At 40.4% G+C, this 16,020-nt stretch overlaps 3 protein-coding genes across 5 annotated transcripts; 1 reads left to right on the forward strand and 2 right to left on the reverse strand.

The window, feature by feature from the left end:
- Positions 1 to 468: 468 nt before the first annotated feature.
- sfrp2l (secreted frizzled-related protein 2 like) lies at positions 469 to 4,259 on the reverse strand. Its single transcript, XM_085130270.1, has 3 exons — positions 3,746 to 4,259; positions 1,966 to 2,046; positions 469 to 1,818 (listed from the first exon to the last, which is right to left on the reverse strand). The coding sequence occupies exons 1-3, from the start codon at positions 4,257 to 4,259 to the stop codon at positions 1,403 to 1,405; spliced, it is 1,011 nt and encodes a 336-aa protein (XP_084986396.1). The 3' UTR covers positions 469 to 1,402.
- Positions 4,260 to 7,617: 3,358 nt separating this feature from the next.
- Positions 7,618 to 11,208, forward strand: lamtor1 (late endosomal/lysosomal adaptor, MAPK and MTOR activator 1). The gene is made up of 5 exons (XM_085130278.1): positions 7,618 to 7,890; positions 8,709 to 8,848; positions 8,943 to 9,020; positions 9,222 to 9,345; positions 9,467 to 11,208. Exons 1-5 carry the CDS (start codon positions 7,849 to 7,851, stop codon positions 9,557 to 9,559), a joined length of 477 nt encoding a protein of 158 aa, XP_084986404.1. The 5' UTR covers positions 7,618 to 7,848; the 3' UTR covers positions 9,560 to 11,208.
- On the reverse strand, positions 9,827 to 14,308 carry lrrc51 (leucine rich repeat containing 51). Of its 3 annotated transcripts, XM_085130277.1 has the most exons (6): positions 14,178 to 14,308; positions 13,827 to 13,919; positions 12,988 to 13,193; positions 12,757 to 12,905; positions 12,570 to 12,646; positions 12,090 to 12,204 (listed from the first exon to the last, which is right to left on the reverse strand). In XM_085130277.1, coding segments are annotated over exons 2-6 (486 nt in total). In that variant the 5' UTR covers positions 13,879 to 13,919; positions 14,178 to 14,308; the 3' UTR covers positions 12,090 to 12,202. The 3 variants fall into 3 exon arrangements, with proteins under 3 accessions (XP_084986401.1, XP_084986402.1, XP_084986403.1); XM_085130275.1 differs by lacking the exon at positions 12,570 to 12,646 and having other exon boundaries at positions 9,827 to 12,204; XM_085130276.1 differs by lacking the exon at positions 12,570 to 12,646 and having other exon boundaries at positions 9,827 to 12,204; positions 13,827 to 13,938; positions 14,178 to 14,260.
- Positions 14,309 to 16,020: the final 1,712 nt, after the last annotated feature.

A 16,020-nucleotide genomic window follows, 5' to 3' on the forward strand; every position in this document is an offset into this window, starting at 1 on the left:
CGTAGTCTGGTTTAGCTTTTAAATGTGACCTAAGCTGTAAGTAAGGACAACAAGGCCGCAGAAAAGCTACAATTTTCATTTAATCATTATTTCTTTACAGCAAAGAAATAATGTACATACACAGGAAACTGTTAATAATTAAAACACTGTGATCTTATTTGTAATCGCAAAACATTTCTGAGCTGAATGAACTTCTAATACTCATGTATGCAAAATGACATCTGCACAGAAACCGGTGTAGCCGCCATAGTCTCGTGCTAAATGTGAAAGAAAGTGCTGTGCCGCTCTAGATGTTTCTACTGCCCCACATAAGTGTAGACTCCACAGACTTTCTGCATCACACTGAACAGAATCGATGTTACTCGGAAAGAAAAGACAAACTTACCTGTTTAATAAAAAGCAGGGTAGACTTTGAAAGGTGGCACTTGAGCTGAGGCAGGTGCAGAAACACAGGGAGAAGAGCGTGTGTGTTTAAGAGAAGCTCAGAGACACAAGGCTGTGAATAATTTATGTATCACGTGCATGACAGTATATATATATATATCCTATAAATATTCCCATTTAACAGAAAAAAACTACAACTGTTTAACATCAGGTGTTGCCATTTTTCATGTGACATGAAGACCCAGTATATTTAAAAAAATAAAATACAAATAAAACGAGCAACAGGAGAAACAAGGGCAGTGTGAAACTGACATTTGATATCTCAAGTTAACGTCAACAGGTGTGCGTCTCTGTGCGGAGTCCAATTTCTTTCTTTACTAAGTCATGATGGAGGATCAAGAAAAACCTTATTGATGTATCAAGTAAAATACAAGATTAAAAAAATAAATTGAAGCAAACAGATAAATATATTGCTTGTGTGTGCATGGACATGCCACCACAGAGAGGGGAGATCGGTCTCCACCACAGCAATCATTACAAAAAGATCTCTTAATTCAGTGAATAATTTGATAAAGGAGACAAAATGTAACTCATTTATGTACAAAAAATATATATATAAAAATATAATGCAATGTTCCTGCCGGTATGATTTTGGGTGGTTCAGTAGTGTACACAAACACCAGCTCTCTTATCTTTGTTGATGAGGTGATGAAAGTTTGTAAAGTCTCTGGCTTCTCATTTTGGTAAAAATAATGCTCCGTTTTAATGGAGGAAACTCAGTGACAATAATAATGCAAGGATACATTTTGTAACAAATCAAGATGATGCTGTGGTTTAATAAAAATTTTACTATTTTTTTAACGTAGCTATCTGAAACTGTCTGAACTATCAGCTGTTCACCAGTTAGCAGCTGGCTCCTTCACTGGACTTTGTGTACATTACTGCAAAGCGCTGGTATTCACGCAGCACAATGAAAGCATCATCTGCAGGGCAGAAACAGATGTGGATGACTCGGTGTTTAAAGCTCTGCACACGGCTGCTTGAGGAGAGCTCGGATGAACTTCTTCAGCTCTTTGTCCCCTCTGCTCCACCTCACCAGTCGAGTCAGCACCAGTCTTCCCTCTTCAGCCTGAGCAAGGGAAAGGTACCATCCACCTTTCCCCACCTTTTTTCCTCTTTTTGTCAGTTTCTTATCCATCTGCACCTCCTCTTGACTTTTCTCCTCATTCTCGTCACTCTCTGCAGAGTCTAAACCAGGACAGGTACACGCGCCCCCTTCTTGGAGCCACAAAGAGCTGTGGGCCATGGCGCCTCCGACTCCTTCTGCTTTCTCAGCCCCTCCCCCCGCCCATCTCAGGATGCGACTGCGGGCCGTAGGCACCAGCTGAAGGTCACCCCCCACTGTCATCATGCTGCCCAGACGCATCTTAAATGCTACGACAGACACACGGAGAACACTATTCAACAGTCAACCAGTCTCTGTGACTAGATAAGCTGTCCTGTTTTTGCAAGAGAAATTGCATGCTACAAAAGAAAAGGATGCATTTGGAGCCCACGTTATCTATAACACTTTGTTCTCACCATATGGACTGTGGCAGAAGTTTTCCTGGATGTCAATCTCTCCTTCTGCAGCCAGACTGCAGGCTTCACAAATAACACTCCCTGGGGGGATGGAAAACGAAAATGGTTAAGTGATTGCAGCAGTCTGCAGTGGGGATATAAAAATAATCACCTTGGTGGAACTTTTCTCTTTTGTTTTCTTTCTTCCATTAAACTCCAGCATCAAAGCAGGCCAAACACCTTAAGGCTTCAGTAAGAACCTCAAGTAAAAGTGGATTAAATACAACTTTACAGTCTAAAGTGTCTTGAGGTGGCTGTTGTAGTGATTTGTTGCTATATAAATAAACCTGAGTTGAAACTGAATTTAATTTTTTAAATGGATGCTGTGAAAGAGGCATGATTGCAGTACTGTAAAAATTACATTCAGGGATGAATAAAGAGTAATACTAAAACTTAAGTAAAAGTGCCAGTATATTAATGTTAAAAAAAATCTGTTCAGACAAAAATAAAGAAGTAATATGAGAAAAATGCAATACAGCAGAAAAATGGCTTCAGAAAATGTAAACTACATTTATAAAAATGAAGTAAAACTACAGCACTCCAAGTGCAATGTTATTAATTAAAATGAAATATCACAAAGTTAAAACAATGCCATCTACAGTACAGAGAATATATTATAAGTGAAGTGTAATTAGTACAGTTTACATATGACTGGAGTATTATTGATGCAGCAAAGTGGAAGCACTTTAATGTACAACCTTTCAAAATGGGTGACATCACAATACAATCATGTAGTTGAATTTAGTTTTCTTAAAAAATACTATTGTTATTATTATTATTGGACAATTGTACTTGTCTGAGGCTTCAACAGTTACCCCATTAAAGTTAAATGTGTCAATTAAATTTCAGTTCAATGACATTTATATAGGAGCAAAACAGAAAAATAGTGCTTTGCAGTGCTTTATATTGTAAGGTAAAGACCCTACAATAACAGAGAGAAAACCCCAACGATCAGACAACGTCCTATGAGCAAGTATTTGATGAGAGTGGGAAGAAAAGGAAAAACAGAATAAAACACCTTTTAACAGGAAGAGACCTCTGGCACAACCAGGCTCAGGGAGGGGCCCTGACTGGTTGGGGGTGAGGAGAGGTAGACAGGACAAAAGAGAAGAGAGCCAGAGATTAATCATAACTAATGATTAAATTCAGAGAGGTGTAAACTATGTGTAAAAGCATAGTGAGTTAAAGCCCCCCCAGCAGTGTAGGTCTATTGCAGTCTGACTAAAGGAGGATTCAGGGTTGCCTGATCCAGACCTAAGTATAAGCTTTATCAAAAAGGAAATTTTCAAGCCTAATCTTAAAAGTAGACAGGGTGTCTGTCTTCTGAATCCAACCTGGGAGATTGTTCCACAGAGAGGGGCCTGAAAGCTGAAAGGCTCTGACTCCCATTCTACTTAACTGTCCTAGGAACTACGAGTACGCCTGCAGTCTGAGAGAAAAGTGCTGTATCGGGGTGATACGCTACCTTGAGGATTATGATTATGGGATAAACACTTGCATTTTAAAGGCTTATTAAAATCTTACATGAAACACTAGAAGAGCTTGTGAACATTTACAATGAAAAAGAAAACATGAGAAAACACTTTGAGGCTTTTCTGGGGTGAGTGAACAACATTTCCTTAATGAATGTCGTGGAAATAAAGGAAAAGGATAAAGTAGTAGAAAAACAGTCTAGCAAACCGCATCCTCGGAGCTGTAGGTTTGAGTACTTGAGAAGTATGACACAACGCTGTGCACTGACCTTTGGGCACCTCCTCGTGCTTCGCCTCCTCTGTTTCCCGCCCATCCTGCTCCTCGGATACGGGGATGCAGAGTTCGGTTTCGTGTGGGAACCGGGTGCAGTTAAACATATAAGGCCAGGGGAAGCCGAACGCGCTCATCACTGGCACGCAGCCATCCCGTACGGCCTCGCACAGGTTCCTGCAGGGGCTGACCGGCCCGCTGACCTCCGGCAGACACACCGGAGCGAAGAGCGAGCATAGAAACTTCTTGGTGTCCCGGTGGCAGTGCTTGGAGATGAGTGGCAGCCAGGCTGCAGACTGCTGCTGGACCTCCCTCAGTGAATCATGGCCGAGCATGTTTGGAATCCACATGCTCCTGTAACCGATCCCGTGGCACAGAGACATAGTGCTCGGAATGGGTTTGCACACGGAGCGAAAAGTGGGCTTGAACCAGAGCGACGGTTCCGGAGGCGCGCTGTCAGAAGCGTGAGAAACTCCAAAGAGCGCAATGAAAGAGAGCAGAAAAACAGGCATCCTTTTGTCTACAGTCTAAAGCGCTCCTGCTCTTCTGTCTGGACTTGACCGGCATGTAGGTGTAAACAGAGAGGTGTGGAGGAAACAGGGGGTTAATGAGAGGCCAGGCGCCTCCCAGTCACCATCCCACCCCATCAAACCGCTGCTGTCTGCCTCCACGTCAGTGTCAGTGGGGGTGTACGGATTATTTACTTAGTTTGGGTCGTCAGTAATGTTGAAAACATTTGTGTGCAGCGCCACAAGACAGAAAGAATAAACTTCTGCAATGCTATTTGAACTTATAAGAAATATTCACCAGCCTCCAAACGTATGTGTATTGACAATAAGATTAGATTAGATGAAACTTTATTAATCCCTCGGGTGGGTTCCTCCGGGAAATTCTAATTCCAATAGCACAGCACCAACAGAAGTTACACAATGCGAGCAGAAATATATCATATATACACATATATAAATACAGAGTATACAAAGGGATGAATAGAAAAAATAGGAATAAGAATACAAGGGAATTGCACATTTCAAGTATGTGAGTCTATTGGATATTAACAAAAAGTATTGCACAGTGAAAAGGCACTACAGCTCAGTTGTTCCCCCCTGCTTTGTCCTCCTGTTTCCCCTTCCTCTCCCCTCCAGAGAGGAGTTAAACAGTGTGTGTGGGACAAAGGAGTTTTTAAGTCTGTTGGTTCTTGACTTTGGGAGAAGCAACCTGTCACTGAACTTCTCTGGTTGCTTATGACCGTGTGCAGAGGATGCCCAGCATTGTCCATAATGTCCAGAGGTTTCTTTAGTGTCCTTTTCTCTGCAACTGTCACCAGAATGTCCAGCTTCATGCCGACCGCAGAGCCAGCCTTCCTGATCAGCCTGGATGAGTCCTTCTTTGCTGTGCTGCTCCCCCAGCACCCCACAGCATAGAACAGTACTCCAGCAACCACCGACTGGTAAAACATCCTCAGGAGCTTCCTGCAGATGTTAAAAGACCTCAGCCTGCTGAGGAAATACAGTCTGCTTTGGCCTTTTTTATACAGGTGCTGAGTGTTGCATGACCAGTCCAGTTTGTTGTCCACCCACAGCGCGAGGTACTTGTATGTGTTGACCACCTCCACCTCCTCTCCCTCTATCTGAACTGGCAGTGGACCTGCTCTGGACCTCTGGAAGTCCACAACCACTTCCTTGGTCTTTGAGGTGTTGAGTTGCAGGTGGTTTGTGTGACTAAATGTGACAAAGTTCCTCATCAGACTCCTGTACTCTTCCTGATCATCCCAGATACACAGTTTATAATTTAAACTGTTGCTTTTTATGCCATTCTGCTACCATACCATACCACCTTTATTTATAAAGCACTTTAACATACGTTAACATACATGCTACGTGTTTTAATGTTTTTTAATTGCTCTTATTTGATACTTTTTTGTTTTTACAAAATATAAAAAATTGGAAATGTATGTCTAAGTAACAAACAAACAAATAAAGTAACACTGACAGTGCAGCAGTATTTATGTCTGCTCTAAAGGACATGAGCTTTCCTTGTTGTGAAATGAATTGCTGGAAATAAAATGTAACTATCGTGCGTTTGAGAAGCTGAATGTGTTTGGTACCCTGTCATCGTACACAACCCGAGGACATAGCAGCGAGCCTTTAATCTTTCCCAGCGAGTCTGCCACATGTACAGCGACATGTCCTATCCTGCCCCATCATCTTACACTTTGCTACAGTAGCTTATTGTAAACGCAGGAGCAGTTCATACTTGCTTAAATATTTGAAGTTTGGTTTATCCTAATTTCCTATCTTACTTCAAAGCAAAAAGAAAGAAATACAGTGTCCAGACAAGTTAGAGTCACTCAATACAGAGCAGAGAATTAATGACAGAGGCACAGCACTTTGCTACTTCGCCTATAGATTGATATGGACATTAAAAAAGTACTCTTCAGGGCAATACAGAACAACAAAGTGGGATACTTGTAAGCTGATTAATCAGTAATGTAATACTCTATAATTAAGTCCAACTTAACCTGCTTAGACCCAGGGAAGTCCCTTTATTGAACCCCACCTATACTGTCTCCTGTTGGTTCTATATGTTACGTAAACTTCCTAATTACTGTCCACATATACAGAACTGGGTAATAGTCTTCAGCCAACCCATATTTTTAATGCTCTGTTTCCAAAGAGCCAAACTTCTTTATGTTTATTTGTAGGCTTTTAGAACAAAAGTTCTTCAGTCTTCCTGAACATCTTCCAGAGTTTTTCTTTGTACATATGCTGCTTTTTCAATCACTTCTTTCGCTTTTTACATTTTTTTTTAATGAATCATTTATTTATCCAGGTAAAATTCTCACTGAGATTCAATTTTCATTTCCAAGAGAGACCTGGTATTTTTCAGTACAATCCTTGTACCTGACCATATTAGCTTAAAACTTGGTGTGCAGCAAGTCCTTAACAACTTTAAGGAAACTGCACAAGTTGAGGATAAAAGAAACCAAAGAAATTAAAGCAGAGAAACAGTATCTGAAAATCATAGTGAAACAAAAATCCAGCAAAGACCTGACACAGGGCCTGAGAGATACAGTAGAGATACAGTAGATACATCTACTGTTCACTGAAGCCTCATCAGAAATGGTGTCAGGGGAAGGGTGGCTGTCAAGAAGACGTTCTTCACGAAGGGAGTCAGGAAGAAAAGTTTGAGGTATGCCAAGTTACACATGACCTGGACTGAAAATTGGTGGAAACAGGTCTGATGGAGTGATGAACCTTTTGCTTCATAAGATTGTTCTGTGTAATGTGTATACAGCAGGTCAGGAAACAGGTACAACACAAACTGTTTATAAAATATGGTGGCAACTCTGTAAGGTTTTTGGCTGCATTTCAGTCAGTGTTAAACCTGAGATTTCTTTCTGATATACGCATTTCTAATCCTGCCCATCCTTTTCACTTTCAATTTTAAAAATCATATCATCTGCAGCTCTGCCACCTCCAGCTCCCTACTTAAAATCAGGTCTCATTACCATCTGGCACAAATCTCACAGGACGCTGGTCTTCACCCACTTCACCCCGGCTCCACTCTAACCCTAACCTCTTTTGTGCACTGTCCATTGATTTGGATGGTTGACCCCAGGTATTTAAACTCATCTACCTTTATTGCGTCTTCACCGTTACAAAAAACAGTACGTAAACAAAAAATACCTAATGAAACCATCAAAAAGCAACATACTAAAAATGTCGTATATTAGTATTAATATATTATTTATTTCCTCTGAAAAGGATAAGCGGAAGCGAATGGATGGATTGATATTATCTATTTATTTATCATTCATTCAGTTCACGTTTAAAGCTTCCTCTTCACGTGACGAGGTCCGACGCCGCTTCTCAAAAACCGGAAGTGGTTCTTGTGTTGTTGCGCTAGAGCTACTGTCATGTGATAGCTCGCCCGAGAAGCTGCTGCTGCTTCTGACAGTAGCTCCTTACCTTTAGATGAGGCTATACTACAACCACGCTGGAGACAACTTTTATGTTTGCTAGAGAAGAACAGCACGACTTGTTTCTGACGGAGAGAAGGGACGCCGGGGTTGTGTAGTGTCGGCCGTCGGACGTTGCCATGGGTTGCTGTTACAGCAGCGAGAACGAGAACACAACTCAGGTAGTTAGCTGTTAGCAGGCTAAACCCGATATGTGAAAGCTGGGCAATTTAAAAGTGGAGTACCTAATAGTATATTATCCCTTTGGGCATATTTCCCCGCAGACGGTACACGTGAGTAATGCGTGACGACGTTAACAAGTGGTCGTTTTCTAGGGGCTAGCAGCTTGCTACTGTAAGCTAGCCTTTGGCTAGGCCTTTTGTGAAGTACAAGCCAGTTAAGTTAGCCAAGATGATAAACAGTCTGACTTCAGAAAGCTTTAATAGATCCAGAGGCAAAGAGATGTGTTTTGATGCTTTTTTGAAAAAGTTATTTACTTATATAAATGGTTTTAAAGCGAGGTGAAAAGTAAAGAATAAGTTGCTAACGTATTAGATGGGACAAACGGCAAGGTGAGGGACATTTGGGATTTTACTTTCATGTAGTCATATGACCCTAAAGATTCCCAGCTATTTTTAGTTTAGAGAAATAAGTCATTTCTTCCTCCATGCATCTTTCCTCATAGCAGTTTAAAGGAGCAATGGGGACAGAGTGAAGATCTTTCTCTGCCTGCCTGTGTTGTGCTCATGTATTTGTTTTAGACTGAAGAAATTACTTTTGGAGTATTTGTAAGAGCACCACAAGTTGCAGAAGTGATACTTTGTGCGTTGTTGCATTACTAAAATAATTATATTAATACACACACACACACACAAAATAATGAAGTAAAATAAATAAAATAAAACAAAATAAATGATAACTTTAAAGTGGTCTCAACTGTCATAATTAGCTTTGATTTAGAAGGAAAAAGAAGTAAGTTAAATTTCATGATTTGTTTAAGGAAGAGACAAAGCCGCTCATCTCCCCAAACCCTCCCAGCAAACCACTAAATGGCGGGACCGGCTGGAACCCTGGAACTAGCTCATCAGCGCTGTCAAATGAACAGGCCCTCCTTTCATCCATCCTGACAAAGACGGCACAGTAAGACCCTCCTTAATGCAAATGTAGCCATGCCACTAACAATAACGCAAGAGTGTCTGTGTAATAAACATACCGTTATCCCCCTGTACATCAGGAACATCATCGACGTCTCAGCAGCAGACGCCATCATGGTGGAGCCGCACGAGTACATGGACCGAGCTCGACAATACAGGTATGCAAATAGATGGTTTATGGCTCATAATAATTTTGGATGGCTCTTCAGCATGTTGTTTGATTTCTACCAAACAGAGCAGCTTCGTTTAGACTAAAACACAGGTGCAGGTTAAGTGCTAGCTCCTCAAAGCACAGTCTACTGGTTTAAGAGAACTTAAATAGCAGCACAGCTGATTTCTTTATGTTTTTCTCTCTTCAGTACAAAGATGACTGTATTGAGCACCAGTCTGCCTCAAAACAAAGCCCTCGCTCTCCCCTCCCTCACCAGCCAGCCCCACCAAGTACTTGCGAGTGACCTGGTGCCATACTCAGATGTTCAGCAGGTATCCATATGTAACATACTCTGATTGAATGGGGCTGTGTGATTCCTGTGCAGAATCCCCAGTCGTGTCATTTTAAAGACAGCTAAGTGGTTAGAATTTGATTTCTCTTTTTTCTTTGCAGGTGTCTAAGATAGCAGCCTATGCTTACAGTGCAATCTCTCAAATCAAAGTGGATGCTAAAGAAGACTTGGTGGTCCAGTTTGCCATTCCCTAACTCTACAACTCTGGCCTGCATATTGTTGCTCCAGTCCCACTTTCTTCGTGTCACTCCTGCATCCTCAACCTCCAGCCCCACCCGTCATAAAACATTTTGATCCTCCTGCTTTCTGCTTTAAACTGCTTCAAAGACGAAGACAATGTAGGGTCTTACCCCATGGCTGTCCTCGAGTGTAATTATGACAAATGGAAGATGGGTTTGAGCTCGTATGTACATCAGCGAGGCCTCCAGCTGTGGAAATCAACATTTTTGATGATCTCTTAAAAAAAAAAAAAGTTTTCCACGGGTGTTTTTAGTTTCTTTGTTTTCTGAGAATCAGAGCTAGCTTGTCACCTTGCTGATATCTATGTTGGACTCACCTGGGATAAAGCTGTTGGATTTTTGGCACAAAGCTGTTGGCTGTTGGTTAATACAATGCATTTGATAAAGTCTCCACTGAAAAAAAGGGATCACTGTGGCGTGGAATATCGCAAATAATCACTGCATCACATGTTGAATATGTTATTTACCAGGGTAAAAAAAGCAAAACAAAACCCCCAAACATGATTTAATCTTAACTGTTCATATATGTTTAGCTCTATTTAACATCCTTGATGTCACCAGACATTCTTCAGTCTTTATCCCTGAGCAACAAGAAAATGTTAATGTTAATATTAGCACCAGTAAAAAGGAATGACACGCCTTTTCTCCAAAAATTAAAATGTTATCGTTTAGTGGAGTATACTGGCAACCATAAGCACCTCACACTAACCTAGTTAGAGTGAATTTCAATGACATTTGACAGTGACAGTGGAGTAATCTGTCATTCCAGTCGAGGCCAAACTTTAATAACCTTTCCTTGGCTGGTGGGTGAGGACGCAGCTTTTCTTGGGTCACAATTCTGGAGTTTACAGGTGGCGCTGTGTCCTCTGCGCTTATCTAGCATTAAATAAACGAGCAGGCCAGAAGTTCAAGTGTAATATTCAAAGATGAAAGTGCGTGGTTGGGAGTGTGCGAGTGTGTGTAGGGACAGATATTGTGTCTTCATGCCTTTGTACAGAATTTTCTGCTTGAATATAAAAACTAAACATGATGGATTGTATGAAGTCCCTCCTTTTTGTAGAGACTTCACTGGTCAGAATTGGCTAAGATCTTGTGGCGATAAGTTTTTATGAAACACAAGAACCCTTTTAAGGCCTGCATTTGTTAAGCTTTTAAACAAAGAGGTTTCCCCTGCAGATTGCAATATGATTGGATTCGTTCATAATCAGAAACTAACCGTTATAGCAGTGCAGCAGGGGGCAGGGTGTTAACAATCAGTCTATAGCAGAAAATAAAATGAATTGATCCCTTATTGTGATTATTTATTTCTGTTTCTCGAGTATATATTTGCTCCTCGGAGGAGAGCACGACTGTATGCGTGGGCAGGGAGCACGGTGAAGCGCTCTAGACTCGAAAGGGATAATCTGCTAGGCTTTGATTATTTAAACCACGCAACTGATCTGAGCTTTTTGCAATGGGTTCTTGGCATTTTTTTCCCCTTTATGTTTGTTACTCAAAAGTGTAATACTACCTGAAATATGTTTGTAATGTCTTAGGCTAGTACCAAAAAGTTTTAGTTTTGTTTTTTGTTTTGTTTAATTCATTAAAGACTTTTAACAAATCGCTCCTGTCCTGACCTCAGCGTGCTCTTATGTGAGATGTAATTATTCAGTGATGCTACAGAGATGGTCAACAGCACTTTCTTTAATTTAACTTTGTTGCAAACAGTATTAAAATATTTCCAAAACCCACATGAATGATCAGATATCTGGATGTGAATGACAACATTTTGTGATCTATGGATAAAGAACACAGTAATGTACTACAACACTATTAATTCTGAAGAACAGTTACTATCAGTGGCCTCATCAATCAGCCACGCTTGAGTTAACTGATTTAAAGAAAAGTCAGGTGTCTCTCTTTTTTATGCTTTTTTTGTATACTGACTTTAGTATATTTAATAAAGCCATGCATGCAAAATTACTATTAAACTTAGTTCTGAGTTGTAGGCCCTGCTAGTAAGCAGAAGTAGGCTGAATTTTGTCACTTTTTGGCCTGTTTTGAGCTCATACCTGCTCAGAGATTACTACACAAAATGCAACACATATAAGCTCTTTTTTTTCTTTTGAGAAAAAGGAGAGATATTAAATCGGTGCAGATTTGCTGCTGCAATTGTGACATACCCCTTGATATTAATGCTCAAAGGGTCGTTGTTTCCCAGAGCCTCTCCCTCTTCTTTTTTATTTTTCTCTCTGTGACCCTCCTGCTCTCTCTGCAGCTCTCAGTCACCTTCTCATATACCCTTAGTATTTAAGGACTGGCTTGCCATCCATACAATGCCAGATCATACAGCTAGTTTTTTAATGGTTATTAAAAATGGTTATTCAGTGTTTGGATTAATCCCTTTATGTGTGCTTCATGCTTAATAAAGTGTGCACTTGACAAATAGGTAAAGAGTATCAGTTTATGGATGGAGACGAGCCAGCAGTCACTGGTTAACCTTGCTGCTCCTGCAGCGGCTGTTGCTCTGGTGCCAGATCTTTGCCAAGACTCGCTCCTGTCGCGTTATGGCACTGAAGTCCATCGTCTTTAACCGAGGCAGGACGGTAATCACACGATTCCTACATACAGAAAGACGCCCAATAAATATCTTAGGCACATTTTGTAGACATTTATACAGAAATAACACTGAATACTAAAAAGGCCTCGTCTTTGTAAACGCATCCAAACTTCATCTTGTGTAACCAGCGCTGCAAACATGCTCTAAATGAATGAAGAAGCTGCTGTCACTCATTAGAAATCAGTTTTAAACAGAGGCGCCCCTGTCTGCAGATGGACATGAGCTTGCGGTCACTGCACTGTATGTGTTTTTTTAACCGGTGTTGCTATGCAGACTAGGACAACTAATATGAATCCTATCTGCATTTAAGCACCTGTTACAATGTTATGAACTTAGATGCTTGCCGTGCACTCATGTCACACTTACAGACATCTGCAGAATGAGAGCAATCCCTCATTCTACACCTCTGAGGTGTCTGAGCTTCTGATTGTCTGGACTTGGTTCTGTAAACAGCAAACTATCATCAGCTTCTATAAAATATCTCACATTTAAAACACATTAAAGCTCCCTGGGACATGTGTGACGAGTGTTTAGTGTAAAATGCAGTCTCCACCTGTATGCCTTGTTGGTTTCTATCACATTTCCATGCAGAGTGATGGTGTGCAGATGTGGCAGCACTCCCAGCCTGTCCACCTCTGACAGAATAAAAATGCTGTTTCCATGAAGGTACAACACACGCAGTTCACGCAACTCACACAAGACCTGGAACACACATGTGTACACCAGCTTCAGATGTACTTAAGATGTAAAAGAAAGATAAGCAGCTGTTGATAACGACACTCACGTGGTCTATGTGTGTGATTTTGTTGAAGGAAAGATCCAACCAGGTTAGATGTGCCGGCTGAGCCAGGAAATGGCTAACAGTCTTCTGGAGGTCATGAAGCTCAGTGATGTTGTTGTTGTTGAGGCGGAGCGAACAGCTGAGATATTTCATCTCTGAATTTTTCTTTAGAGGCCGCAGACCGCTGTTGGGCTCCTCTATCCATGTGTCTGAAACCCCAAATAAAATAAAACACAGTGGGTATTAAGTGCTACTAAAGTACGGGCCTGTGACTTTGTGTGCTGTTGTATTAGTGTTGCCATCTTTTTCATTAATATAAAGGACTGGAGGCTTAACGAATCCCTCCGACGTAACATAGAAATCTAAAGAGCAACTGTTCCAAACTTCAGGCTGCCATTGTCCAGTCTGAAATGTGATAATCTTCTGAGGCCCACCCAAACCCACTGTCAGAGCTCTGACCATCACACAAGTGGAAAACTAAGTAATTTCTTTGTGTTATTCAGTTGGATCTTCTGACAGTTTACTTCTTTAACTTAAAATTCCAACAACAGCTCCCCCCCAACTAATGCAAGTTATGTATAAATTGTAAAGCGCCATGACCCTGTTTTATTACTTCAGTTTCTTTTCAAAACATCAATATTTAAGAGTGATTTTAAGTCATACATTTTACATGGATTTGAGTTACCCCCGAAAGTATTATCATTCGATTTGGACTATATAAGTGCATCCTAATAGGTTCATCCATTAAGTCAGAGAGAACTAATAATTTATTTATTTGCTGTAAATGACCTCTTGCAGCCCTTAAGATCCTACATAAAGAGAGATATGGCGAAGAGTATTACCTGTTAAACTGCTGATGTTTTTAAAAGATAAATCCACTGGAGCTGCATACATAGTCACCCGCCAGCAGGGGGAGATGATGTTACGGTGAAGTACTGCGTTTAACAAGAACGTCTTTAAACACAGCACAATCATAAACACAAACAGCACGAACAAAAAGTTTGTGATATGAGTGAATAACACACACTCACTGCTGCAGATAATGAATGAAAGCCTCTGTAAAAGCACCATAAACGTGTCATGATCTGTCAAGTCATGCTTCAGTATGCTAAGCAGCACATTTGAGCCATAAACGCTATTTCTAACCGTACTGATCAGTTTTAATCATTTATGTGGATATTTCATACACTTACCCAGAGTGTAAGGTATATTATACAGCTACTACACGTCACGGTGGCACATTAGCTTCCAGTAATGAGACAACAACCCGTTTCTATAGAAACGACCGAGTGCCATATGGAACTTGTAGTCCAAGCCAGTCTTGCCAAACGGCAGACATCTTGAAACACTTTCCTGTTGTGCAAAATGCAATGAAATGAACTAAATCTGTTTGAATCATCTCAACCACTTTGGATCTGTTTTGTCTGAATGTATATCTGTCCGTTTCAGCTTCCTTACAGGAAGTTAGCAATGCCAAAGTAATGCTGGAAATGTGGACTCTGCTTGGATGGAAATTTCAAAGGTGGATAAGGTCAGAAACTTTAATGAGTAAGTAATGTGATGAGTAAAATATTTTTTTAAAAAGCCAAAGGTCCGAAAATTTTCTTAAAGCATAGTATTTACAAAGAAATGAACACTGTTCTGATCATGTATATGTGTTAATACGATACATTTAATTTAATTGCATGAGATTAATGCAAAAGCTATTTAGTTGTATGTAAATACAACTTGTATGAATTGTACAAGTTGCTTGTATGAATACAAGCGTTACATATGAGCTTTATGTCTTTGACATATAAAAATATGCTTGTAAATTGCAAAAGGTGTAATGCTAAAGAGTCAATATATAATTTTGATTAAAAAAACCAAAACAAAGCACCCCTGTCCCCTCCCCTTTATGAACATTAATTGTTGTTACCATCAAATACGATATTATGTCGAGTTGAAACACAGTCCAATATGCATTTTGTGGAGAAAATTACTTTCAGCAAAGAAAAGTTTAACCTTTTTTAAGCATGAATTATGACAACCTCAATCAGAATTTTATTTTAAGTATTTTTATTCATCTTTAGGAATGAAAAGATGAATAAAAATCCTGATTAAGGTTGTCATAATTCATGCATGACAGGGTTAAATAACAATAATTACAATGAAACACATCATACATCTATATTAACATTAAACGACCAGTGGGTGGCAGGGTATGGAGTCACACATTAATGCCCAATGTAGTGGTTTATGTGCAAGTATACCATCAACACTGACACAAATACAAGAAAACAGCCTTTGAATAGCTGTCTACTGTCATGACCACTATGTGTGAAAGTGTGAACGAACAAAATTCATTGCTACGTGTAAGAAATGTATTTTAGTGTTTGCTATTTATCCATATACACACACAATAACAGCCCCGCTCTCTCAGTTGTTGGCATTTGCTCTCGCTCAGATCTCTGCTCTATGTGCTGACAGACATCTGTGGACCTGCTCTCAGTGTGTTGCTCCTGCTCTCAACATCTCTGCACCTTGCGCTCAACTCTTTCTGTACTCGTTATAAAGGTGCCACAAAACCAACCAATCACAGACTTGGGTGCAAAAACTCTGATTGGCTGTTTTGGTCTCCATTTAGCTCGCTAGCTACTGAAATGTTATTTTATTTTAAAATGTGTAATTTTTGTTGGTTTTAATCTAATTTAAACCAAACCACTCCACTGGATTTAGCTACACTTTGTTAATACTTGATGTGGTACAGATGGAGAAGGCTGTAAGTCATTCCAACAGCCAGAAGCAACTTCTCCAGAAAAGCAAAGAGGAGGTGGATGCACTCAAATGTTCTCTACAGGTCAAAGAGTGGGAAATGCAGGCTATTATCATGGAAAAACTGGTACTTCCGCTCAGGTTGGGCAACGCCCAAACCAATGAGAGGATGCTTGCAAACAGGGTGGCCAGCTTGGAGGCACAGGTTTGTATTGCTGTTTGAAGCACTGAGCAGAAGTAGGAGCACAAATATAAGCACGTACAGTTCTTTTTCATTCTAAT

This window comes from Neolamprologus multifasciatus, chromosome 14 (assembly GCF_963576455.1).
Source record: "Neolamprologus multifasciatus chromosome 14, fNeoMul1.2, whole genome shotgun sequence".
Lineage (NCBI taxonomy): Eukaryota > Metazoa > Chordata > Actinopteri > Cichliformes > Cichlidae > Neolamprologus > Neolamprologus multifasciatus.

What these genes read in the sequence shown, in the direction of transcription:
- sfrp2l (XM_085130270.1), bottom strand. Translation starts at nt 4,259, where the DNA reads ATGCCTGTTTTTCTGCTCTCTTTCATTGCGCTCTTTGGAGTTTCTCAC. An exon ending in GCACGAGGAGGTGCCCAAAG is followed by an intron (nt 2,047 to 3,745) that starts GTCAGTGCACAG and finishes CCATCCCCCCAG; the next exon opens with GGAGTGTTATTTGTGAAGCC. An exon ending in CTTCTGCCACAGTCCATATG is followed by an intron (nt 1,819 to 1,965) that starts GTGAGAACAAAG and finishes TGTCTGTCGTAG; the next exon opens with CATTTAAGATGCGTCTGGGC.
- lamtor1 (XM_085130278.1), top strand. Translation starts at nt 7,849, where the DNA reads ATGGGTTGCTGTTACAGCAGCGAGAACGAGAACACAACTCAG. An exon ending in AGAACGAGAACACAACTCAG is followed by an intron (nt 7,891 to 8,708) that starts GTAGTTAGCTGT and finishes GATTTGTTTAAG; the next exon opens with GAAGAGACAAAGCCGCTCAT. An exon ending in GACCGAGCTCGACAATACAG is followed by an intron (nt 9,021 to 9,221) that starts GTATGCAAATAG and finishes TTCTCTCTTCAG; the next exon opens with TACAAAGATGACTGTATTGA.
- lrrc51 (XM_085130275.1), bottom strand. Translation starts at nt 13,878, where the DNA reads ATGTATGCAGCTCCAGTGGATTTATCTTTTAAAAACATCAGCAGTTTA. An exon ending in AAACATCAGCAGTTTAACAG is followed by an intron (nt 13,194 to 13,826) that starts GTAATACTCTTC and finishes TTGGGGTTTCAG; the next exon opens with ACACATGGATAGAGGAGCCC. An exon ending in GAAACCAACAAGGCATACAG is followed by an intron (nt 12,205 to 12,756) that starts GTGGAGACTGCA and finishes TTCTGTATGTAG; the next exon opens with GAATCGTGTGATTACCGTCC.